At 41.3% G+C, this 23,995-nt stretch overlaps 1 protein-coding gene across 2 annotated transcripts in view; it reads right to left on the bottom strand.

Moving 5' to 3' along the window:
* NSMAF (neutral sphingomyelinase activation associated factor) overlaps positions 1-23,995 on the bottom strand; it is a 56,679-nt gene that overhangs the window by 32,459 nt on the left and 225 nt on the right. For both annotated transcript variants that reach the window (XM_030553146.1, XM_030553145.1), the window contains exons 2-6: positions 7,863-7,952; positions 7,680-7,758; positions 7,519-7,586; positions 7,394-7,430; positions 3,968-4,018 (exon numbers count right to left, since the gene is read on the bottom strand). In XM_030553146.1, the coding sequence (XP_030409006.1) occupies positions 3,968-4,018; positions 7,394-7,430; positions 7,519-7,586; positions 7,680-7,758; positions 7,863-7,952 (325 nt within the window). The remainder of the gene's footprint in view (positions 1-3,967; positions 4,019-7,393; positions 7,431-7,518; positions 7,587-7,679; positions 7,759-7,862; positions 7,953-23,995) is intronic.

Here is a 23,995-nt window from a genome sequence, read left to right on the forward strand (position 1 = left end):
TTTCTACATTTTCAAATATGTTTATTTCAGTTACAATGCAGAATACAAAATATACAGTACTCACTTTATATTTTTGATTACAAATATTTGCATTGTAAAATATAAAAGAAATACACCTCTACCTTGATATAACGCTGTCCTTGGGAGCCAAAAAATCTTATTGTGTTATAGGTGAAACCATGTTATATTGAACTTGCTTTGATCCACCGGAGTGCGCAGCCCCACCCCCCGGAGCACTGCTTTACCGTGTTATATCAGGTGGCATTATATTGAGGTGGCGGTGTAGTATTCAGTTCACCCATACAAATACTGTAGTGCAATCTCGTTATCATGAAAATTGAACTTACAAATGTAAAATTATGTACAAAAAACCTGCATTCAAAAATAAAACAATGTAAAACTTTAAAGCCTACAAGTCCACTCAGTCCCACTTCTTGTGCAGCCAATCGCTCAGAAAAACAAGCTGTTTTACATTTACAGGAGATAATGCTGCCTGCTTTTTGTTTACAATGTTACCTGAAAGAGAGAACAGGTGTTTGCATGGCACCACTGTAGCTGGCATCTCAAGATATTTATGTGGTAGATACACCAAAGATTCATATGTCCCTTCATACTTCAACCACCATTCCATAGGACATGCATCCATGCTGATGACAGGTTCTGCTCGATAACAATCGAGAGCAATGTGGATCGACACATTCATTTTCACCATCTGAGTCAGATGCCACCAGCAGAAGGCTGATTTTCTTTTTTGGTGGTCCGGGTTCTGTAGTCTCCGCATCGGACTGTTGCTCTTCTAAGACTTCTGAAAGCATGCTCCACATCTCATCCCTCTCAGATTTTGGAAAGCACATCAGATTCTTAAACCTGGGTTGAGCTGCAGCTATCTTTAGAAATCTCACATTGGTACCTTCTTTGTGTTTTGTAAAACCTGCAGTGAAAGTGTTCTTAAGATGAACAACATGTGCTCGGTCATCATCTGAGACTGTTTAGCAAATCTGGTACATCAATACTTTGCAATGCTGGCTACAAAAGTATCATGCGTACACCTGTTCTCACTTTCAGGTGTCATTGTAAATAAGAAATGGGCAGCATTATCTTCCGTAAATATAAACAAACTTGTTTGTGTGAGTGATTGGCTGAAGAAGTAGTAGGACTGAGTGGACTTGTAGGCGCTAAAGTTTTACATTGTTTTCTTTTTGAGTGCAGTTATGTAACAAAAAACATTCTACATTTGTTTAAGTTGCATTTTCACGATAAAGAGATTGCACTACAATATTTGTATGAGGTGAATTGAAAAATACTATTTCTTTATCATTTTTGCAGTGCAAATATTTGTAATAAAAATATAAAGTGAGCACTGTACACTTTGTATTCTGTGTTGTAATTGAAATCAATATATTTGAAAATGTAGAAAAACAAAAAATATTTAATGAAATTTCAATTGGTATTCTATTGTTTAACAGTGCAATTAAAACTGCGATTAATCGTGATTAATATTTTTGAGTTAATCGTGTGAGTTAACTGCGATTGACAGCCCTAGTTAGAAGCAAAAGCTTTTAAATGCTTGTACACATAAAACAAAGGGTCAACATATTTATTTGTAACTTTAGAACTAGTACATGCTTATCTATCGACTGACGTTTTTATTGTAAGATATGTCTAGTGCTACTGTATACCTTTTAGACAAAAGTTTATAATCTACAACATCTTAGAAGATCAGGCTATACAGGTTAATTGCAGTACAGGTCTCTGAATGAAAAGGAGAATATGTACAATGGAAAACACACTGAACATTAAAAACAAGGTTCAATTTTAACTATCTACATTTAGGTCTGCACTCTATTGTATCACCGCAAGGAGATCACAGAATCTTCTGACAACCCTTACATATGGTATAAAAGTATATCAAATAAACTCCTACGATTTTTTAAATATATAACCTAATGAGGCAAGATGAATACTAAGAGATATTTGGTGACATTGGGATATAGGTAGATGCACTGAAAGATTTATTTTGCAGAAGAGCTGCTTTTCAGGCTCAAAGAACTAGTGAGATCTGATTTTACAGTCCCAATTCACAGAAGATAGAGAGCAATCCAACGAAGGAAAAAAAAAAGTTTGATAGTGAAGAAAATAGGAAGTCTCAAAGAACTTGGGATTGGAGTGAAGAGAAAGAGGGTTGAACAATAAAATATTTCTGGTGCTAGTCTGATTAGACGACCCTTATAGCACGTTTCAGGAATTGTATCTTTTCTTCAATGGCTAGGAGCAGCTCTGGGAGATCAAGAGGCCTTTACAAACTTTAAAGCTAGAAAACAGTTTTGGGTTATTTACAGCCATCACAGGCAAAAGGGATCTCAGAAAAAGTCCATCTCCCCAGTCACATGGAAAGATAACAACAACAACAACAACAACTACTCAGGATATTCTGATTTGCTGGAAAGTGTTACTACATAGGTGCTAAATTGAGAGGATCAGTGGAGTTTCAAAACACATATACCTAAACTTAGCACCAGAGCAAATGGTTTGGCAACAGCAGAATGAGTGAGACCTTGAATCTATGGCAGAAACACTAGGTTTCTTGTTTTAACATGCAGCGATACAGCTGCATCCCTTTATGGTGTTAGTTATGATTCCCTACCACTCAAATAAATAAGGATTAATTAGGAACAGAAATGACAAGGACAAGACAGGGAAAAAAAAAAATCAGCTCCAGTACCTAAAAATAATTGACATGAACTGGACCGAAAAAGTTCCTCCCAACTAGTTAGCCTCCAGTAAATTTGAATTCTGGAGTAAGGACTCAAGCTCTTCCTGTCGAGCTCAATTCAGCTGGGTTTCTTGTTGTCCAGAACTTTGCTCCTGCCTCTGCTCTGTTCCAAAAACCACTCAGAGATCTTCAGCAATCATCAGTGCAGTTTATTTACAGCGTGTAATCCCACCGTCTTCTCACCATCTAAAGCTTGGAGGTTTCAGCCTTAAGGGCTTCTCAATCTCTGCAACCAGGGGGAGGGGGCAAAGGGGCTACCCCTCTACCGCCACTCTCTGACTTCCCCCTTTCTGTCTGCCCCACCTTGACTTCCTTCTTCTGAGGCTTTTATGCAGCCCCAAGCTAACTGGGCTGGCAGATGTTTCCCCTTTGTCAATCAGACACAGGTTTCTACCTCTCTCTTAATTGGAGCTGGCATGACAGAGGGCTGGCTCAGCAGTCCCAGCCGAGCACCCTGTCACAGGGACCTTTTCCTGTCAATAAGGTTTTATTGTCTGTACAGCCAACACACTGCTGGTGAATAAGGGGAAAAGCAGTGCAACAAGGTTTTCACTGTTTCCCCCTAACTTTCAAGAGTGCTTATGCTTTATGAATAGAGATCCAGTTAATAAAGAGTACACAGAAAACCTAAAAAAAGTTGTGAAGAGAGCAAGAGACCATTTCCAAGACATGTTGCTGTTCATCATAGAAATAGGAATTTGTGGGCTGTGTTATCCTTGAAATCTTGCTCTTATTTAAGGAAGACAGAATATCTCGAGCAATCTAAACAATTCCTGTGCCTGTTCACTCTTTTCCAGTAACTTTTGGGTAAGAACGAAGTTTGTTGGTATTTGAGCACTTATGTTCTTTCACAGCGTATTTATAAAAGCTGGTTTCTTTGCACTGCATTTTCTTTCATTTGCCTTTCCTTGATTTAGTTTAACCTAGCAACTGAAAAGCTTTTATATGCATTCAAAGTTTGTTTCAGTACTAAGCCATGGCAGCCTTAGACCTTTGATGACACATACATGCATACATTAAGGCAAATACCCAGACAACGTTTATTGTACAGTACACAGAAGAACTTATTATGAATACTTTGTTCCCATAAACCTCAGATGGCGATTACATAAATAACCTTGACCTTTCAAGAACAAGAGCATAATTCATATAAAATCCTTAGATTGTTAAACATAATGTAAAATGTCTACTTACTCTTTCAGTTTTATAGGGTGCAATAATGTTTTGTTCTTTAATGAGAAAAGCCTGAAAAAGGATAAAAGATAATTTAGCCAGAATATGCTTGGACAATAAATTCTCTATGAATTATATTGTTTGGTGATAATGTGTGGATAAAGTGTGTGCACTCATGATGTGTATGTGGAGGTCTGCGCAGGGAGGAGAGATCTGCTATTAACTTGGGGTGGAATCGAGAGGGAAGTGACAGTGACAAAAGGGGGTTGGAACATAGAAATTGCCAGGAATGGCCCGTCCGGTATCCTGTTGCCAAAAGTGGCCAGTACCAGAGTAAGGTGCAAGAAATGGAGAAGTGGGCAATGACTGAGCTACCTTTCTGTAAAAAATTCTTCATTTTGAAAATTTCTTCATGCATCCAACGAAGTGGGTATTCACCCACGAAAGCTCATGCTCCAAAATGTCTGTTAGTCTATAAGGTGCCACAGGACTCTTCGCTGTTTCTTCATTGAGAAATTCATAGACTTTAAGGTCAGAAGGGACCATTATGATCATCTAGTCTGACCTCCTGCACAACGCAGGCCACAGAATCTCACTCACCCACATCATTCATAAAACTCTTCATTTAGAAGTTGGCTTATGCCCTAAAGCATGAGGGCTTGTATCCATTCTTAAATTTGGCAGCTTTTGCTTTTTTTTCTAATTCTATATAAATTAGACTTGGCACAATGCAATTTTTTTATATATACTTTTGATGGATAATATCAATGTTTATTTTTAAACTTTTTATCAATTAAATTGTCACAGTTGCAGGAAATTATGTGGTCGTCAGAGAGTTATTTAGTGATGGTAAATGTTGAGATTTTAAAAAGCTGAAAAGATTTATGACTGTTAAAACAACTTGTCAACATCACTCTTTTATTAAGCCATGTAAAAAGACCAAAGATAGAAACAAATATTAATAAAGGCAGTTATATTAAATGTTTTTAACTAAATTATGTTATGATGCCTTTCATTCAATTAGCTGTATCCAGAATTTAAGTTGTCATTAGCATGGCAGGTTCACTGGTGATACTGCTGAAGAAAGGCACAGATAGACAGATAAACCTGTTCTTACATCAGTTTTAGTCTAACAAGTTGTAAGCACTTTCTGGTTTTAAAGACAGCAAACTACTATTAAGCAAGATAGAAGCAGGATTGCACTCTTTTGCTTTGAGTGACTTCCGCTAGCGAAAGCTATCGCTCTTCAGCAATACAACCACCACCCACAAGAGGCACAAGTGTTCAACTCAACCAAGAAGCTTAATTTCTTAAAACATCTTTTTTGATTTAGTGCATGGGATACTGGTCCACAGTGGGGTACTGGTCCATGACTAGAGCTCTGAGGTGCTCTGGTAATAATCAAGCAAACTATGGCTATGAAAGCACTGATCTAGCAACAAGCTCTGTGCAGGCACAGAGGTTTGCCCACATTTCAGGATTGTGGCCTAATACCTAAGATTTGCATACATTGCAGTTAGCTTGTATTACTGCATGTTAAATGGATATTTTACAGTTTGGAGAAATTTCAAATAGATATCCCAAATTTAAATTAGCAAATAGAACATGAAGGTTGAAAGCATCTGCATTACCAAACAAGCATAACAGAAAAGACACTAAGTTTTTAACATATATTATTAATGCATCTCGTTATTCCTCAGAAATAATGAAAGCAGAAGTTACAGGTTTTTTTATACTGGTTTGATAATCTCTAATGACCTTCACATTATAGCTTTTATTTCGCAGCTATTATGGCATTAAATAGCTTTTCAGTTGCCCATTACTCACAATCAAAACAAAAGGCTTCTTATTCAGTCATGCACTGGCAATGAGATTTGAGTGTACAGAGAAAGTAATCCTGTCTGAGATTGTACCGTACACTTGTTCCATTATAATTCGCTGTAACTACGACTTATTACATAATGGATGTAATAATGTCTAAGTCTTATATACTAATAAAGGTTTCTCTGCACAGAGTCTGACAGACATCAGAAAGTGTCAATTATACACATTTTATACACTTTAAAATTCCCTCCCTTTTATATCACAGCTTTCATCCAAGGATTTCAATACGTTACCAGTATTATAGGCAGTGGTGCTGGAACTAAGAGTGTTCTGGCATTCTCTGGCTTGAAGTAGTAATAACAAACCCCAAAGACCTGGTTTCCATCATCAGCACCCCCTCATAAAAATTGTTCCAACACCCCTGATTATAGGGAGGAGATGGTAGCACCTAACTACCCCATGTTTAGTTTGCCAAACATTTTCCATTATAAAAGATGTTTTTGAGATACAAGGAGGATTCCTCTTATAGGACTACAGATTGGGCTAATGTGTATTGTTCTTCAAAACTTTAACAGGAGAATGTGGGGACAAAAAGGAAAAGAACATAGCTCCACTCTTAGGGACCTGACTGAGTTTGCAGGACTGGTTGTTAGAAAGGCATCTTTATATTTGTAAACAGAGGACATTTTATACAGAAGTTGTTGCCATGGACCCACAATGCCATTTTCACAGCAGCTCTACACTGAAAAGAGAATAACTAACTGTACTGGGTATAACTACGTCAGTATAATTAGTACAACTTTCCCATGTAGACAGTCTAGTGACCTGCCCAAATTAATTTTGGACTGTAGCAATTTGTTCTTTATTGGGGCAAAAACAAGATTACTAGTGCAAAATCCACCAGTGAACCAACATGAAAATGGGTTGAATTTTTTTCTTCAAAAGATTTCATGAAAAGTGTGACCATTTTTTGTTGAAGTCTCTAATTTTGAAATCTTTAGATCTGCTCCATTTTTTTAAAATGAAGCTTAAAGTGTTATTTACAAATTTGAATTAACCATATTCAAGACATTCCATGCTCTAACAATACTTCCATACTTCATGACCAGTTACTGAAAACTAAAATGCACACACAGTACAGAGTCCAATCATTGAACAGCGTTTTCCACTTGAAACTTTGAAAAGACAAATGTAAGCAAGCCATGGTGGTAGTGGAGAGTCAGAAAAACTGCAAGAGATGTAGAAAGACCAAAACAAGAAGTATCAAACAGCTGAAATACACCTCCCTTGGTTTTTAATGATAAAAGTGATTCTCCTATATGCATTAATTTCTGAAAATATTATCTTTACTAGGCAATATGCAATTGAGCGTGGAGATAAATTTATTGTATCTGACTTACCATTCAAGAGATACCCTCAACATGTCAACCTCATCTCAGTTTCATTTGAACATTTGTTTTTCTCTGTATTTACTTATTTATGAAAGATGTTAAGAGCAGTAATGTCGCATATTAATTTTCTAGTTCATTATGTCCAATACTGTTTTCTGAAAATACTTAAAGAAACCCTAGAAAAAAAAACTTCTCAGTTATGAGCCATGAATTTGTTACATGTTTTTCTTACCTGATTGGATACAACAGAAATCACTCCAGGTGTATACCTATAATGCAGATAAGGTACTTGAAATACAAGTATTCAACTTATTAAAAACAAAAATAGAAGTATCTAAACATCTTAAATTCACATACCAGGTGAAAGGGTTATTTGCTTCATTATCTTCTGGTGCTTCTATACTGATACAATCTCGCAATGGAATCTGCAGCAAGTTATAGAAATATGTATTTCTTTAAACATACGTTTTGAAAAGAAACTAAAAGTTACTACCAAATGATCAGACTGGACAATTTACCTTAATAATGGGTTGGATTTTCTCATCCGGTTCAAAAATAATTGATTTTGAGCAGATTTTTAGTGAACCTCTGATTTTCCTAAAAAGAAAAGGAAAAAGAAAAAAAAAGATTTGCATACCTAAATTGAGATCCAATAGCTGAATGACTCCAGTATAATTTTCAAAACAGAAATGGTTTTCTACCTTTCATCTCTGCAATCTTTGTTTATAATATGGTTAGCCGTATGCTGTTCAAAATAATATTCCTCCAGATTAAGAAGGAGCAGTGAAAACCTACAAATAAAAAAAATGAGGAAACTGTTTTCTTTTTTTAAGAAACTTTTTTCTTCAAGCAGGGATCGGACTCTACATTGTTCTTATTAAAATATACTGTCAAATGGGTAGGAGTAACACAATTAAAGACATGTTGGAGACTGGTTTTCCTAAAAAATAGAATTGTGTTTTAGGCATTTCTGAAGTGTGAAATACCAAAGAAGAGATCTTTTATGCTCTGTTACTATGCTGGCCAAAAAAACAATCCTGATTACCTGGATGAACCCAGCAGGACCACAAAGGCCAGTATGGCTCAACCTGTAAACCATGGAACAAGTATCACTAAGCGCAGTTCACAGAAGCTGAACTCACACCAGTTTGAAAGGAAACAGGCAACAATCAATTATTTCAAAATAAGTAAGGCTTCTCTCTACCATATAGCCTTGAATCACTTGATATTATCTATGCCATCACTTGCATTTACATGTTACGGAAACTATAAGGAAAACATTATGTATATGCATAATCTTGTAAGTTATAATAATAATAATAAACATTTTTTAAAACTGCATTGCCAAGACTCTTTGGGCAATCTGTGAATAACCACAACAATGAATCCTTCTGAAAGGCCTTGCTTTCTGTATTAGAAATAAAAGAAGGATGTTTTCCCCCACTTCCCGTCAAAATTCAGTCCTTCTCAGTTCCACTATTTGGTATGAGTGAAAACTAGTGTCTGGCCCTTACCTTTAGTCTCTAATTTCACAAAGATCCTAACAAATTTATTTTGGCATATGCCCAAATAAATTTGTTTGTTAGTCTCTAAGGTGACACAAGAACTCCTCGTTGTTTTTGCTGATACAGATTAACACAACTACCGCTCTGAAACCTGTGAAGTTAGAGAGAACCGTGGCTGTCTTAGGGCTTGTCTACACTACGGGATTATTCCGATTTTACATAAACCGGTTTTGTAAAACAGATTGTATAAAGTCGAGTGCACGCGGCCACAAAAAGCACAATCATTCGGTGGTGTGCGTCCATGTACCGAGGCTAGTGTCGATTTCTGGAGCATTGCACTGTGGGTAGCTATCCCGTAGCTATCCCATAGTTCCCGCAGTCTCCCCCGCCCATTGGAATTCTGGGTTGAGATCCCAATGCATGATGGTGCAAAAACAGTGTTGCGGGTGATTCTGGGTAAATGTCGTCACTCAATCCTTCCTCCGTGAAAGCGATGGCAGACAATCATTTTGTGCCCTTTTTCCCTGGATTGCCCTAGTAGACGCCATAGTATGGCAACCATTTTGCCTGTTTTGCCTTTTGTCACTGTATGTGTACTGGATGCCGCTGACAGAGGCGGTACTGCAGTGCTACACAGCAGCATTCATTTGCCTTTCAAAGGTAGCAGAGATGGTTACCATTCCTGTTGTACCATCTGCCATTGTAAACTGGCGATGAGATGACGGTTTTCAATCATTCTGTACCGTCTGCAATTAGAAAGTGGCGATGACGGTTATCAATCATTTTGTACCGTCTGCTGCTGTCATGGGTACTCCTGGCTGGCCTCGCTGAGGTCGGCCAGAGGCACATGGACAAAAATGGGAATGCTTCCCCTCTTCTTTATGTTTTGTCTAAAAATAGAGTCAGTCCTGCCTAGAATATGAGGCAAGTCTACTAGAAAGCCAGAGAGCACAGCCGCTCTGGATCAGAGCCCCACAGATCCTGCAGAAATGATGAGCGGCATGCCATTCTAGGGGGTGCCCCTGCAACAAACCCATCTGTTGCTTCCCTCCTCCCCTAACCCTCCTGGGCAACCATGGCAGTGTCCCCCCCATTTGATTGATGAAGTAACAAAGAATGCAGGAATAAGAAACACTGACTTTTTAGCGAGATAAAATGAGGCGGAGGCAGCCTCCAGCAGCTATGATAGTCCAGGCAGGACATTAAAGGGTGGTGGGGAGAGGATCGCAGCCACCCGCTGCTCTGATAGTCCAGGGAGTACAGAATCTTTTTTTTAGACACAAAAGGGGTGGGGGGGTGCTGACGGAGCTCAGGCTCCAGCTGCTGTGATGAGGGCGGTTACCCAGCATTTTGTACCGTCTGCCAAGAATGACAGGGCGTCATTCCCATTTTTACCCAGGCACCCCCGGCCGACCTCACCGAGGCCAGCCAGGAGCACTCACGGGCTGATGATGGTTTTCCACCATTTTGTACTGTCATAAACAGATAGCTAAGGGTTAATGTTCTTTTACCTGGAAAGGAGTAACCTGAAACACCTGACCAGAGGACCAATCAGGAAACAAGACTTTTTCAAATCTGGGTGGAGGGAAGTTTGTGTGTGAGTCCTTTGTTCTTGGTCTTCTGCCTGTACTCTCTCGGCTATGAGAGGATTTTTCTGCCTCCTGCTTTTCTAACCTTCTGTTTCCCAGTTGTAAGTACAAAAGATAAGATAGTGATTTATATGGTTTTTATTTTGTATTTAAATGTGTGTAGTTGCTGGAGTGTTTTGAATTGTGTTCTTTTGAATAAGGCTGTTTATTCATATTTCTTTTAAGCAATTGACCCTGTATTTGTCACCTTAATACAGAGAGACCATTTTTATGTATTTTTCTTTCTTTTTACATAAAGCTTTCTTTTTAAGACCTGTTGGAGTTTTTTCTTTAGTGGGAAACTCCAGGGAATTGAGTCTGTGCTCACCAGGGAATTGGTGGGAGGAAGAAGTCAGGGGGAAATCTGTGTGTGTTAGATTTACTAGCCTGACTTTGCATTCCCTCTGGGTGAGGGGGGAAGAGAGATTAGCTCTCGGTACTTCTGTTTTCCAGGACTGGAAATAGGAAGGGTGGAATCCCTCTGTTTAGATTCACAGAGCTTGCTTCTGTATATCTCTCCAGGAACCCAGGGAGGGAACACTTGGAGGGGAGAAGGGAAATGGTTTATTCCCCTTTGTTGTGAGACTCAAGGGATTTGGGTCTTGGGGTCCCCAGGGAAGGTTTTGGGGGGGACCAGAGTGCCCCCAAAACTCTAATTTTTTGGGTGGTGGCAGCTTTACCAGGTCCAAGCTGGTAACTAAGCTTGGAGGTTTTCATGCTAACACCCATATTTTGGACGCTAAGGTCCAAATCTGGGAATATGTTATGACATGTACCATCTGCCGTCAGGAAAAGAAGGGGAGGGGATGCTGCTGTTAATTGCCGCAGCACCACGTCTAGCAGCAGCATGCAGTAGATATAGGGTGACACTGAAAAATGGCAAGAAACTACTTTTTTCCCTTTTCTTTCATGGGGGCGGGAGCGGGGGTAAATTGACGAGATATACCCTGAACCACCCCGGACAATGTGTTTGATCCTTCAGGCACTGGAAGCTCAACCAAGAATGCAAATGCTTTTCGGAGACTGCGGGAACTGTGGGATAGCTGGAGTCCTCAGTACCCACTCCCTCCCTCCAGGAGCATCCATTTGATTCTTTGGCTTTCCGTTATGCTTGTCACGCAGCACTGTGCTAAGTCTCTGCTGTGGCCTCTGTCTATCATAGCCTGGAGATTTTTTCAAATGCTTTGTCATTTCATCTTCTGTAACAGAGCTCTGATAGAACAGATTTGTCTCCCCATACAGTGATCAGATCCAGTATCTCCCATACAGTCCATGCTGGGGCCCTTTTTGGATTTGGAACTGCATCGCCACCCGTGCTGATCAGAGCTCCACGCTGGGCAAACAGGAAATTAAATTCAAATGTTCGCAGGGCTTTTCCTGTCTACCTGGCCAGCGCATTCGAGTTCAGATTGATTTCCAGAGCAGTCACAATGGTGCACTGTGGGATACCGCCCAGAGGTCAATACCATAGATTTGCGGCCACGCTAACCCTAATCCAACATGGCAATACCGATTTCAGCACTACTGCTCTCGTTGGGGAGGAGTACAGAAACTGGGTTAAAGAGCCATTTATATCAATATAAAAGGGCCTCGTTGTGTGGACAGGTGCAGGGTTAAATCGGTTTAACGCTGCTAAATTCGGTTTAAACGCGTAGTGTAGACCAGGCCTAAGAATTCTCTGAACATCAAAAAGTGGTCAGCTTTCTGGAAGTGTGTAAATCTACTGTTGCTATCAGAAATTTGCCATGTGTAAGACACTTAGCTCATTAACACTAATTGTTACCAATATTAAACAGCTCAGCACTATAACCAGCTGATTCAAAGTCCATTGAAGCCAATGGAAATATCACCTTTGACTTCAACACTGTTGGGCTCAAGCCCTAAGTGACCCACACCTAAAACTTCACTTTAAATGTACAACAGGAAGCACTTGTGTACTATACTCCTGAGGGAATTTTGCGCCATTAAAAATTCTGCGCACATTTTAAAATTCTGCAAACTGTATTTGTTAAAATAACACTATATAATCATACCAGTTTCAATATTTTGGTAATTTATTCCAACATACGTGTCAGCAAATGTGTCTGTAATAACACAGACAGACAAAAATTCTCCCAGGAGCCCATTTTCTGTTTCTCTGCTCCCTCCCACTCAGAGTCCAGCCGGAGGCCAGACACTCTCAACCCCTACCCAGCAGAGTCCAGCCATGCCCACCCCCACCCACTCACACCCCCTATCCCCAAGAGGCCAGCTGTGGGTCTGTCTCCACAAGCCTAGACATTCACATCCCCTATTCCCCAGAGGTCAGCTGTGGCTCCCCCTCCCACAGACTAGACACTCACACACTCTCTCACCCAGAGCCCAGCTGCGGCCACCCCAGCCCTGACGCTCACACCCTCTACCCCCCAGAGCCCAGGGATCCAGAGAGAGAGAGAGAGAGAGAGAGAGAAACAACTGATACTGAGTCCCATGCTTGCACAGAGTTTCCTACGTGGCGCCGCCTCCTCCTGCCCTGAGCTCATGCTGGGAACTGCAGTGGCAGGGAACCCTCAAGTTCCCTCTCCTTCCCCCCAGTGGTGGCCAACATCTCTGCATCACATTTCTGTGGAAGCAAAAAGGAAATTCTGCATGCATGCCAATTTCTGTAAAATTCTGCATTGCGCATGTCACAGAATTCCCCCAAGGGTATGCAATATAATCAAATTATGTTGTCTCTCTCTAAGTCAAGAGAACACACTTTTCATAGATATGGCCACAAGTTGTAGAACCACTATGCAATTTAATTGCTCAGAAATACATTGCTAGCAACACATCATACAATGAGTATCTGATAAACTATTACTTCTTCGAGGATCATTCAATATTTTATCTTAAGTGTGGGATTGGAATGAAAAATAGTAGACTGCTTTTAAAGGCAAAAATACCCTTAAAACAGAAGACAAAGGAAAAGGACATCTCTGTTGAGTTAAACAAGAGGGGTCAGCTTTCAAAAGAGCACAAAGGGTATCTCTACACAATGTTTTGGAGCTACTAGCAAGAGTGAGCCTCCCAGAGCAGATCAAGAGACTCGGGGTTATCAGGGCTCACACTAGCACTCTAAATGTAGCTGCAGCGACATTGCTTTGAAGTTGAGGATCAAGCTGGAGCTCTGGTTATGAAGCCTAGGAAAGGGGAAGGGCTTCATATATTGGACTTGAGCATTTAAAATCTAGTCAGATAAAAGAAGCTTCTAGTATTATATCTGTCTGAGCCACCCCTGCCGGCTTTTGGGGCCTTGGGGCTGTATTTTAAGAGAGAGCAGGACAGCTAGGATACACAGGATTAGCGTCTACTGTTTCTGAAACCAATGTGAAAATATTAATTATTAAGATTATAATTATTATTTGTATTATAGCAGTAGAAGGCCAGAGCAAAGAGAAATTCATTTTAAAATGGAAACCACAAGAGAATACCACAAGAGTACAGTTTCCCTTTTTTGACACTATCAACACAATGTGCCAACTCAAACCCTGCTGTTCAATATAATTCTTTTTCTGGAAGCAACTATCCTACCAGTTCCAACATAATGAAGCCGGCAAGCAGCCAGTGTATGGGAACTCAATTGAATATAGACCATGTCTGCAAACAAACTGTCTGCAAAGGGGCTACATCCACAGAAACATTCTCCAGAAAGTGTTAATGGCAATCAGAAGGCGTCAATGAAACTCTAGAGACTACCTAAGATCACAAGCTGGTCTCACTTCTTCAGGTAAAAATATTTATTGAGAGTGGAGGGAAAACCTTCAGGATGCACATCAGTATCGATGTGTACATTAAAGAGAAGATGATGTGAGTTTAAGGAAAGGAATTCAGCTGATATTCAATTAACCTAGTCAGACTGATTGTGAAACAGGAAGCATCGTAATATTGTGTATTAGCTTACACTGATACCTCCCTAAAATGGCATGATGAGATTGTTAAAGTCTATCTCAAAAAAAAAAGGGGGGGGGGCTATTTATACATGTTTATTTTAGCTTTTTAAAAAACATACTGGAGATGGGGGAGTTCCAGACTGCCTGTTAGTTATATTCATGAGATGTGCTGAAACCTGAAATACAGCCTGGTAAAGGAGGGGTATGAACCTAGTAACTGGAGGCTTGAAAAGCATTTGCTATTATATAAGAGATTACATATTCATAAAAGATCATCCGTATTTAGGGATTAGAACCTGCAAGATAGTGAGTGACTTCAACTCCCGCTGATGTCAGTGGGTGCTGAAAGTGCTTAGCACTTTTTTTAATATTGTACATATCACAGTACCAGCTGAATTTAAAATGCCTACATAAGGGCACTTTCTGTAGTAACCAAGCACAGCCTAAAGTTTTGCTTGAACAACTTTCATTTCATAGCTCTGTTTTCTACACTGTGCCAATTAAATTAATGGATTAATTTACTAAGATACATGAAAAAATCAACGTGGTGACTAAGTGGAATATAATTTCTGAAGAAGAAATTTTGAAAAAAATCTTGCCTGAGGAGATACTAAGACGCAAGAATAGAAAACCCCGAGCACTACTCCGCCCCAACGTGCCGCTCCAAGCATGTGCTTGGTCGGCTGGTGTCTGGAGCCGGCCCTGCTTCCTGGAACTGTGGGAAGAGCTCACCCCAGCCCTCCAGCACAGCGACACCAAAATGAGAGCTGCATTCACAGTGGAGAAGCAAGTGGTGATCACTATGAGGAAGATGGCAATGCCAGATAGCTATCAATCAGTCAGGAATCAGTTTGGAGTCAGTCCACTGTGGAGGTTGCTGCGATGCTAGTGTGCGGAGCCATTAACTGTATCCTGCTAAGAAGGACTGTGACTCTGGGCACTGTCCGGGAAATATGGATGGTTTTGCAACAATGGGATTCCCTAACTGCGGTGGGGAAATAGATGGCCCACATATGCCTATTTTGGCACCACACCACTTTGCGACAGAGTACATCAACAGAAAGGGCTACTTTCCTATGATATTGCAAACGCGGTGGGCCACTGGGGCTGTTTCATCAACATCAACACGGGCTGGTAAGGGAGGTGCATGATGCATACATTTTTAGGATCACAGGCCTGTACAGAAAGTTGCAAGCAGGGACTTTCTTTCCAGACCACAGGATTACCACTGGGGATGTGGAAATGCCAATAGTCATCCTGGGAGACCCAGCCTTTCCCTTACTCCCATGGCTCATGAAGATGTACACTAGTCACCTTTACAATAGCAAGGAGCACTTAAACAACAATCTCAGCAGATGCAGAATGACTGCTGAAGGGGCCTTTGGCAGTTTGAAGGGTCACTGGTACTGTCTACTCAGGAGGTTAGACCTCAGCAAGGACAATATTCCCATGGTCATAGGTGCCTGCTGTGTACTTCATAATATGTGAAGCAAAGGAGGAGAAGTTTCCGCAGAGGTGGAACATGGAAGTGGATTGGCTGGCTGTTGATTTGGAGCAGCCAGATAGCAGGGCTATAAGAAGAGCTCAACAGGGGCTATTTGGCTCAGGGAGGTTTTGAAGAAGCATTTTAACAATGAGCCACAGTAACTTGTGTTGCTGTAGCGTAATGCGCCTGGCACTGGTTTTTTTGCAGCATACTGTGAACCTTGTAATGACTGTGGTGCGCCCACTAATATAACAATGCAAATGTACCCGCTGCTATTCTCTGCGAACGTTAAGCAGCTATCTTATATTGGAGAATAATAAATTCAGTTTCCATAAGTACATTTTTATTCCACACCCATGCAAACATACCTATGTAAAGTTCAGGTAAACTTCATACATACAGGGAAAGGGGGAAGGAACAAGGAATTCACAAGCACATATACACCAACGAGGCTCTCACAGAGTAAGTGTGGCTGTCATTTTGTGTAAATCTCCTGCAGGGTGGAGTGCCCTGTGTACTGTAAGATACGTGGAATGTAGCAGGGGAGTGTAGGGAAGTCCTAAAATGCAGTTCTCTATTGCCTTCAGATGGAGGTAGAATAGATGTGTTCAGCCTGAAGTTCATTCAGGGATCATAGCATGTCTCTTTGCTCCTTCAGCAGCACTACCATCTCTTGCTGCCCGTTTCTCCTGTCCTTGCTATCCCTCTGCATTTTGTCATTGATCGCATCCTCAAAGCCCTCTGCTTGCAATCCAAAGCCAGAGGCTTGCAGGAGCTCCTGGAATATGTCTTCCCTTGTCCTCTTCTTTTTCCTCCTTATCTGGCTGAGCCACTCCACTGGTGTGGATGAAGAGAACCTCAAGGCCACATCTGCAGCTTTTAAGAAACAATAGGCAGAGGTACTATTGTCAGTGCCTTTACTCCTCTTGATCCACACAAGTTACAAACACAACATTCTCACTTCCCTTTGGGACTCAGAGCATGGTGGCAGCTCTAGCCATGCTGAGTATAGCCTGGGGAAGAAAGGGGCAAATTGGAACAATGGGGGGGGGGGGGATAGCACTGGGACATCAGTACAAGCAGATAGGGCTATTGCACTTAAAACTAGCTCTGTCTTCCACAGCTGATGGTGACTGTACTTGATAACTCACTCCTGAGAGTAACTGAAGCTGCAAGGGAACAGCTCCTGCAGTGTCGAGCTGCAGACCAGGTCTGTATGCTGCTAGCCTGTGTGCCGCAAGGGTGCCTCCTGAAGTCATTGCCCAGTGGCATGGCAAAGCGTCCAACCATGGGAGAAGAAACAAGGCATCCCTTCCAAGAAGCCTTGGGCAGAGGATTGCAGACTACCTCCAGGATCTCTATTCCCCAAGAATTCTTCCATCTCCTGCCAGCACAGCTACCGCCTGTCATACCTACACCAACAGTGTGTAGATAGTATTTACCCTGAAGCGCTAGTGCAGCAGCTGCAGTGGCACATCTGTGCTGCTATAATGTTTTACGTGTAGCTACACCCTCAAAGGAGTCAGCCTTTAAGCAAGAATCCCACCGTAGCTATGGCTGACCTGATGCTTCATTACAATATCTTACGAAATTAGACGGAGACTGAAGGAGAGCAGTATAGCAGGCACAGAAAGGTGTTAGGTTCATTTGATGAGTTGGGTCATGTCTACACTGGAGAGCTTACAGCAGCACTGCTGTACCGATGCAGCTGCTGCTGTAAGATCGCTTGTGTAGCCGCTCTATGCCGACAGGAGAGAACTCTCCCATTGACATAATAAAACCACCACCACAAGCGACGGTAGCTAAGTTAGCAGGAAAAGCTCTCTACCATTGATGTCAGCGAAACCTAAATCGCTCGGGAGGGTGTTTTTTTTTCACACGCTTGAGCGACATAAGTTTTGCTGACATAAATGGTAGTACAGGCATGGCTTTGTTCTCAGCTAAAACACAACATCCAATGGAAATTAATACAGACTAAAAGAATAGCTCTGTGATGCACGAACTGCTCCATTCATGTTGGTGGGCGTTCCCTTAGCCCGCTCAAGGACTGGAGAGTTTCTGAGATGTATCAAACATACACTGGGGTGAGGAGCTGAGGATGGGTAACAGTGTGTTGTCCAGGCACATTCTGAGCACACCTGTCCTAAATTCCCCACCCACTGGGGCAGAGCTTCCCCAAATCCTAATTTACATGGGAGGAGGCGGTAGGGAGATGGGCTCAGGCCTCCTTAGAGGCACAAGGAAATCTAGATCCCAGTTCACATGAGAAGGTGAGGATAAGGTCCCAGACACTCCGAGGCAAGCCCCCACCCCCAAATCTAGCTCACACAGGGGGGAGGGGAATCAGTCCCCTACAGATGGGCAGGAGCACCCAGATTCTGGAAAACAAAGCGGGGCAGTGAGTGGGGCTTCCCAGAGCAGCACTGACCTGCGTATCACATAAAAGGGATTAGAGAGTGGGTGTCACCACCACAGAAAGGCACACTCATGCTAACAACCAGGTTAGGGAAGGGGAAGTCACACTCCCATATATGGGCAGGGTCCCCCCAGATCCTGGCACACCACCAGGGCATGGCACAGGGCTCAGAAACACCCAAAGGACAGGAACCCCCCTCACTCAGATAGACAAGCTCCCTCCAGAACCTGGTTCAAATGGGAAGGAGGCATGGTAGGAGGGTCACAGCCCTGTAGATGGGCTAGGGGCCTCCTGATCATGGCACACATATGGGAGGGGAACGTGGGGCTGACAGGCACTTGTCCCATTCTTCCCCAATCCTCTGTCACTCATCTCTATGTCCTCCTTCCCACTCCCTCTCCCATCCACCAACTCCTCTCCCATGTTCCCACCTGCTCTGCCACCCCAATTACCTCCCCTAACAGGAAGCATTTCCTTATGTAGTTTATTTTCTTTTCAAAAAGGTGCTGAAAACATTTTTGAATATTCTGCTGTATTCACATTACTTTTCCCCAAAATAAAAACTGCCCTTTCACAGAGGCAGATTGGAGCAGTGTGTCTGCTTTTTTCATTTCAGATTCTGACCTGGTATGGATTCAAACCTACAATGCCTGAGGTGGTGCACAGATTCAGTGGCCATAACTAAGCCTAAGATTTAGTCATGGGTATTTTTAGAAAAAATCATTGACAGATCATGGGCAACGAACAAAAATTCACAGTCGTAACCTGTCCATGACTTTTACTATAAACACCCCTGACTAAATCTTAACTGTCATGGGACCCACTATTCTGGGGAGCCCCCTGGGTGAAGCTGCTCTGGGGAGCACCCGAGACCAGCAGCACTGGCCACTGTTTGGGCAGTCCCTGCAGCCAGCTGCCCAGGGCCACAAGCAGTGGCTGGTGTGGCTGCTCCAGCAGCCGACAGTGTGGCTGGCTACGGAGCCGCTCCAGCAGCAGCTGGTGTGGCTGACCATACAGCCACCTGAGCAGTTGGCCCCAGGGCCAGTAGCTCAGGCAGTCCGGGGGACAGCCACACTGGACGCTGCAGCTGCAAGAATTTCATGGAGGTTGCAGAAAGCCATGGAATCCATAACAGATTCGCAGCCTTAAGCATAACACACCCTCAGGTCTTGTGATGCTGAGAGAGTTTTCCAGATAGCAAGCCTCGCTCTCTCTCTGCACATGTGCTCTGTAATCCATCAGCCACATAAATAGGCAAAGGTGAAGAACCAAACTCTTTTTCAAATAATGCTTTGAGCCCCCCCAAAAGGCTGATGGGTGCCAGGCACCCCTGTGCAACTGAGATCATGGTGAGATGATCAGAGCCCTGGTTTCATCTCTATCTGTGCACAAAAAAATGTTTACTAGAGTGTGTCATCATTAAGAAAACTGTTTTTTCCCCTGAGAGTCTGTACCACAGGAACCCCTTGGTCAAACCTACTAACAAGAGGTAGATATGAAAGCGAGGATACCAAGGTCAAGGTCTTGTGAGAAGCCCATTTCTATCATTACCACCCTCAGAGCCTAACCAGAGAGGGTACTCCCTGGATCCTGCTGAAAAATGTATTCGTATCAATCTGATTAACAGATGCCTGAAAATTTTGAAGTTTCACCACCCTCCCCTCTCCCTTCCCACTGGGTCTCTAAGCTGTCTGCTTACCAAATCAGCCCAATCCTATTCACTGAGATAAGATTTTAGATAACTACAGAATTTTAAAGTCTTCAGTAAGATAAAATAAATAAAAGTTCCATTTCCATCCTCAGCTCACTCTCAGCCTTTCAAAGGTATACTCATTTGAGAGAAGGCAACCTTAAGTAGGATTTCCAACTTGTGCAGTTTTAAGCCTCAATTCTGCAAGATGCCCCACATGGGTGGACCTTTGTGCTTGCATAGAGCCCCACTGAAATTATCAGGCATCTATCTGTATAGAACAGCTTGCAGCATCAGAACGTGAGGAACATCTGCAATGGCTGGAATCACCAGGTTATTTCTAAATTAAAACTCTGAATAAAAACTTAGACACTATTAACTGAACAAAGTATCCACAAATAAGAAGTGACACTCATTTATAGATATTTGAGCATGACAGTTTTCAGCAAGTTTTTGGTTTTGGATATCTTGCTCCAAAAGGATAAAGACAAGTTTATTAGCTTAGGAAAAAAAGCTAAGCAATTGTTTTGCTCAGGATCCACCTGCAGAACTGTATGCTGCCAATATTTCACATGCAAACAGAACACTAATGCAGATCCAGATAAACTTCCTAAACAGGAAACAGTGTAGCATGCACAATGTAGATCATTAGATATCAGTTTATAAGATCTTCTGTATCAGGTGTCAGACCACCCCCATCTATTCATGCTAATAGCCCACAGCATAGAGAACTCAATTCATAAATGCTACAATGATCTTACAGGAAATAAAGCCATATCATTTTACTTGCAAATTTTGTAACTAAAATTAGTGTACTTTTTAAAAACCTAATGTTATTTCCCTCATATAGCAAACATACAGCAAAATAGCAGGTACAAAATAGAAGATTTTAGTTCAAGTCAATTGAAAAGGACATAATATATGCCCCTCAAGTAATTTTCTTACAAAGCACATGGGAGAAAAGAAATGTCAGAGAAATGAGAATTGATGTCTACCCATCTGAAAGGAATATTTCTGTTCTAAACCTATGAAAGATGGCCTGCAAAGGAAAAAAAAAAAAACACCGGGTTTTGTGCCCTTTTTTGGTGTTTGACATTTTTTATGAACTACAAAGAAGTCTTGCTTTTTTATTTGCTCAGTTTGTACACACACGAGAAATTCTGATGTTGTCTTGTTTTTCTGGAAAACGGGAGACGTAGGAGAAACCAGATACTAAGAAAGTTAAACTTGATTAAGTGACAAGGGAATGATTTTTATTGAGATTATTTAAAACTTTTTCTCATCTATTTAAAAGGGATTTAATTAACTTGTAATCTAGTCAGTTTCATAAAGCAAGTTAACTGTTGTTTGAGGTACTATGCCTGCCTCTCAGTTAATTTTCTACTTTTACCATCTTAAATATCGCTCTATGCTGCTGTCCAAAAAGCCAACAAAACTGACTATACACAAACTGTCAAATGCACAAAGTAAATAATTGGGGAGGGGGGAAATCAAATTTCTTTCAGTTATATAGTTACAACACCCAAGATCACATTAGTAGAGAAAGGCATTTGGATAAAAGTTGTGCACCTTTTACAAATACCCAGCAAACAAATAGAAGAAAAGCTCTCTGTTAGAGATTCAACAGCTTAGCCCTTCAATTAAGGGATGAAAAAGCATCTAAAAAAAAAACAGAAGTGTCAAGATTTTATATTACTGATGTTTAAAAAAAAAAAAAAATCAGTGGAGCAGAAAAACACTTCAAAGCAGCAGTAGTCAATTACTTTTTGTCAAGGTCCAAATTTCTTGGTCAATGTACAGGCAAGGTCCAGACTCTAGAGAAAAATAAATTTAAAAAATAACAATGATAACATGTAAATAAAAAGATTTCAGGGTTGATTCAAAAGCATCTGGCAGTCTGGATTTGGCCCAGAGTCTGCCTATTGACTACCCCTGCTTTAAATGTTTTCATGTCTTCTTCGTCATGAAAAGGGTACAAACCAATATACACCACTACCTTGATATAACACGACCCAATATAACACAAATTCGGATATAACAAGGTAAAGCAGTGCTCCGGGGGGGGGGGGGGGGAGGGGGGCAGGGCTGCACACTCCAGTGGATCAAAGCAAGGTCAATATAATGTGGTTTCACTATAACGCAGTAAGATTTTTTGGCTCCCAAGGACAGTGTTATATCCAGGCAGAGTGTACTAAAGGGGGAGCATCTATTTGGGTATCAAAACAAAGGAATCTGCAGGTACAATCATATGATCACAATTCTGAAGCTTGTTGGTTCAAGTCTCACTTGATTTCACACTGAAAGGCCACCTCTAGTTCACCCAGCTGCAAAATGGGTAGCTGGTCCATCAGGTTAGGGCAGTCAAAGGCAACAGGACCCTGGCCACATCATTACCTTGTGCACTGTTGGCTATGAAATTGATGTCACTTAACCATGTCAGCCCCATGAGCCACTGGCTCAAGGTAACTTTGATTTTGACTAATGATTGGGAAGGAGCAAGCAATTGAAATGAAATTCACAGATATTAAGCTAGGAGGGGTTACAAATACTAGTAAAGACAGAAATCAGTATTTCTTGAATTGCTGAAATTAGAAACGTTAATAGGCAATAAAATTGTGAGATTAAATTTGGGAGAAAAATACTCATTATAGATTTCAGTGGCTGAGAAGACCTCTCAGAAGTAGTGATGACAGTCCACAAATAATGGACTATGAATTAGACATGAGTTTGCCCACAAACCCAGGCGATGGGTCTCTCACCTTTTCCATCAACCACTACTTCATTTTCCAATCCCTGATCTCATCGTGTTTTTTACAGTTTAAAAGTTCTCCACTCAAACAAAAGAAAATCATTCTTCCACAAAAGAAGAAATTTAGTGTCTCTTTCCTATCCTCTTTCCCCCTTGAAGAATTTATTTGCCCAATCAGAGCTTTAAGGATTGCTCTTTTCCTCCTCCTCAGACAAGATTTTTTCCCCTCTGCTTTATATACATCTCACCCTCAAGGCACAATATTCCTAGGAATTACACTCTTCTCCTATGGCAGTGCCCAACGCTATCCCAAAAGCATCAGAGTAGCATAAAAGTGGTATTTTTTATTATAAAAAACAGAATTACATATTCAATAATATAAAAGTAATCCAATGGACATTTGCATTTGATGCATATATAGAACGCTTTACTAATTTCACCCCAGCTCTCCTTTTTCATTAGCCATTGGTTAATTAGCCATTCAGTTTGTCTCATCGTCCTATGGTTTCCTTGCTAAGAATTAAGAGTGCAATGCATCCAACAGCTGCAGAAAAGCACTCACAAGAATAGCATTTGTAAAATGGGCATGTGATTAGTTTACTACTCCATCTCTATTGCTACTGGCACTGCAATGTGTGCCAAAAATAATGCTTACAATGTTTTATGCTACTGAGTACACAATTGACATGGCTACTGTTTTAATGTATATCTTAAAGTAGATCGGAATAGGCAACCTATGGCACACGTGCCAAATGCAGCACAGCACGTGAGCTGATTTTCAGTGGCACTCACACTGCCCAGGTCCTGGCCACCAATCCAGAGTACTCTGCATTTTAATTTTAAATGAAATTTATTAAACATTTTAAAAACCTTATTTACTTTACACACAATAGTGTAGTTATATATTAGAGACTTATAGAAACAGACCTTCTAAAAAACGTTAAAATGTATTACTGGCATGCAAAACCTTAAATCAGAGTGAATAAATGAAGACTCAGCACACCACTTCTGAAAGGTTGCCAACCCCCGAAGCAGATCATATATTTATCTCCCTTTAAGAGACTTTTCCAACTTTAGCTAACCCTATTTTAGGGAATGATTTTCCTGATCGGTTAATAGTAATTACAGTTAGGCTTGACCCAGTGTGTGACTCTGGTCTTCCCCATTAACCAGAAGTGCTGAGTAGTGTTGATGGCATCTTCCCAACCCCATACCGCAAATGAAACAATAAACAGATCTTTATCCTGTGCTCACATATGTCCTGAACACCCGCTCCCTGGGTATAAGCATGTGTGTATGTGAGGGAGAGTTTGCAGGATGCAGAGCCCAGCAGGAGACCCCCGCGTTGTGAAAGGAGAAGGGAACTGCCAGCGCTGCCCAAATCTGACCGCCTCCCCTTGGGGAGCGAGGGGGGAAGTGTCAGCGCTGCCCAAATCTGCCCTTCCTCTC

Source organism: Gopherus evgoodei, chromosome 2 (assembly GCF_007399415.2).
Source record: "Gopherus evgoodei ecotype Sinaloan lineage chromosome 2, rGopEvg1_v1.p, whole genome shotgun sequence".
Classification (NCBI taxonomy): Eukaryota; Metazoa; Chordata; order Testudines; family Testudinidae; genus Gopherus; species Gopherus evgoodei.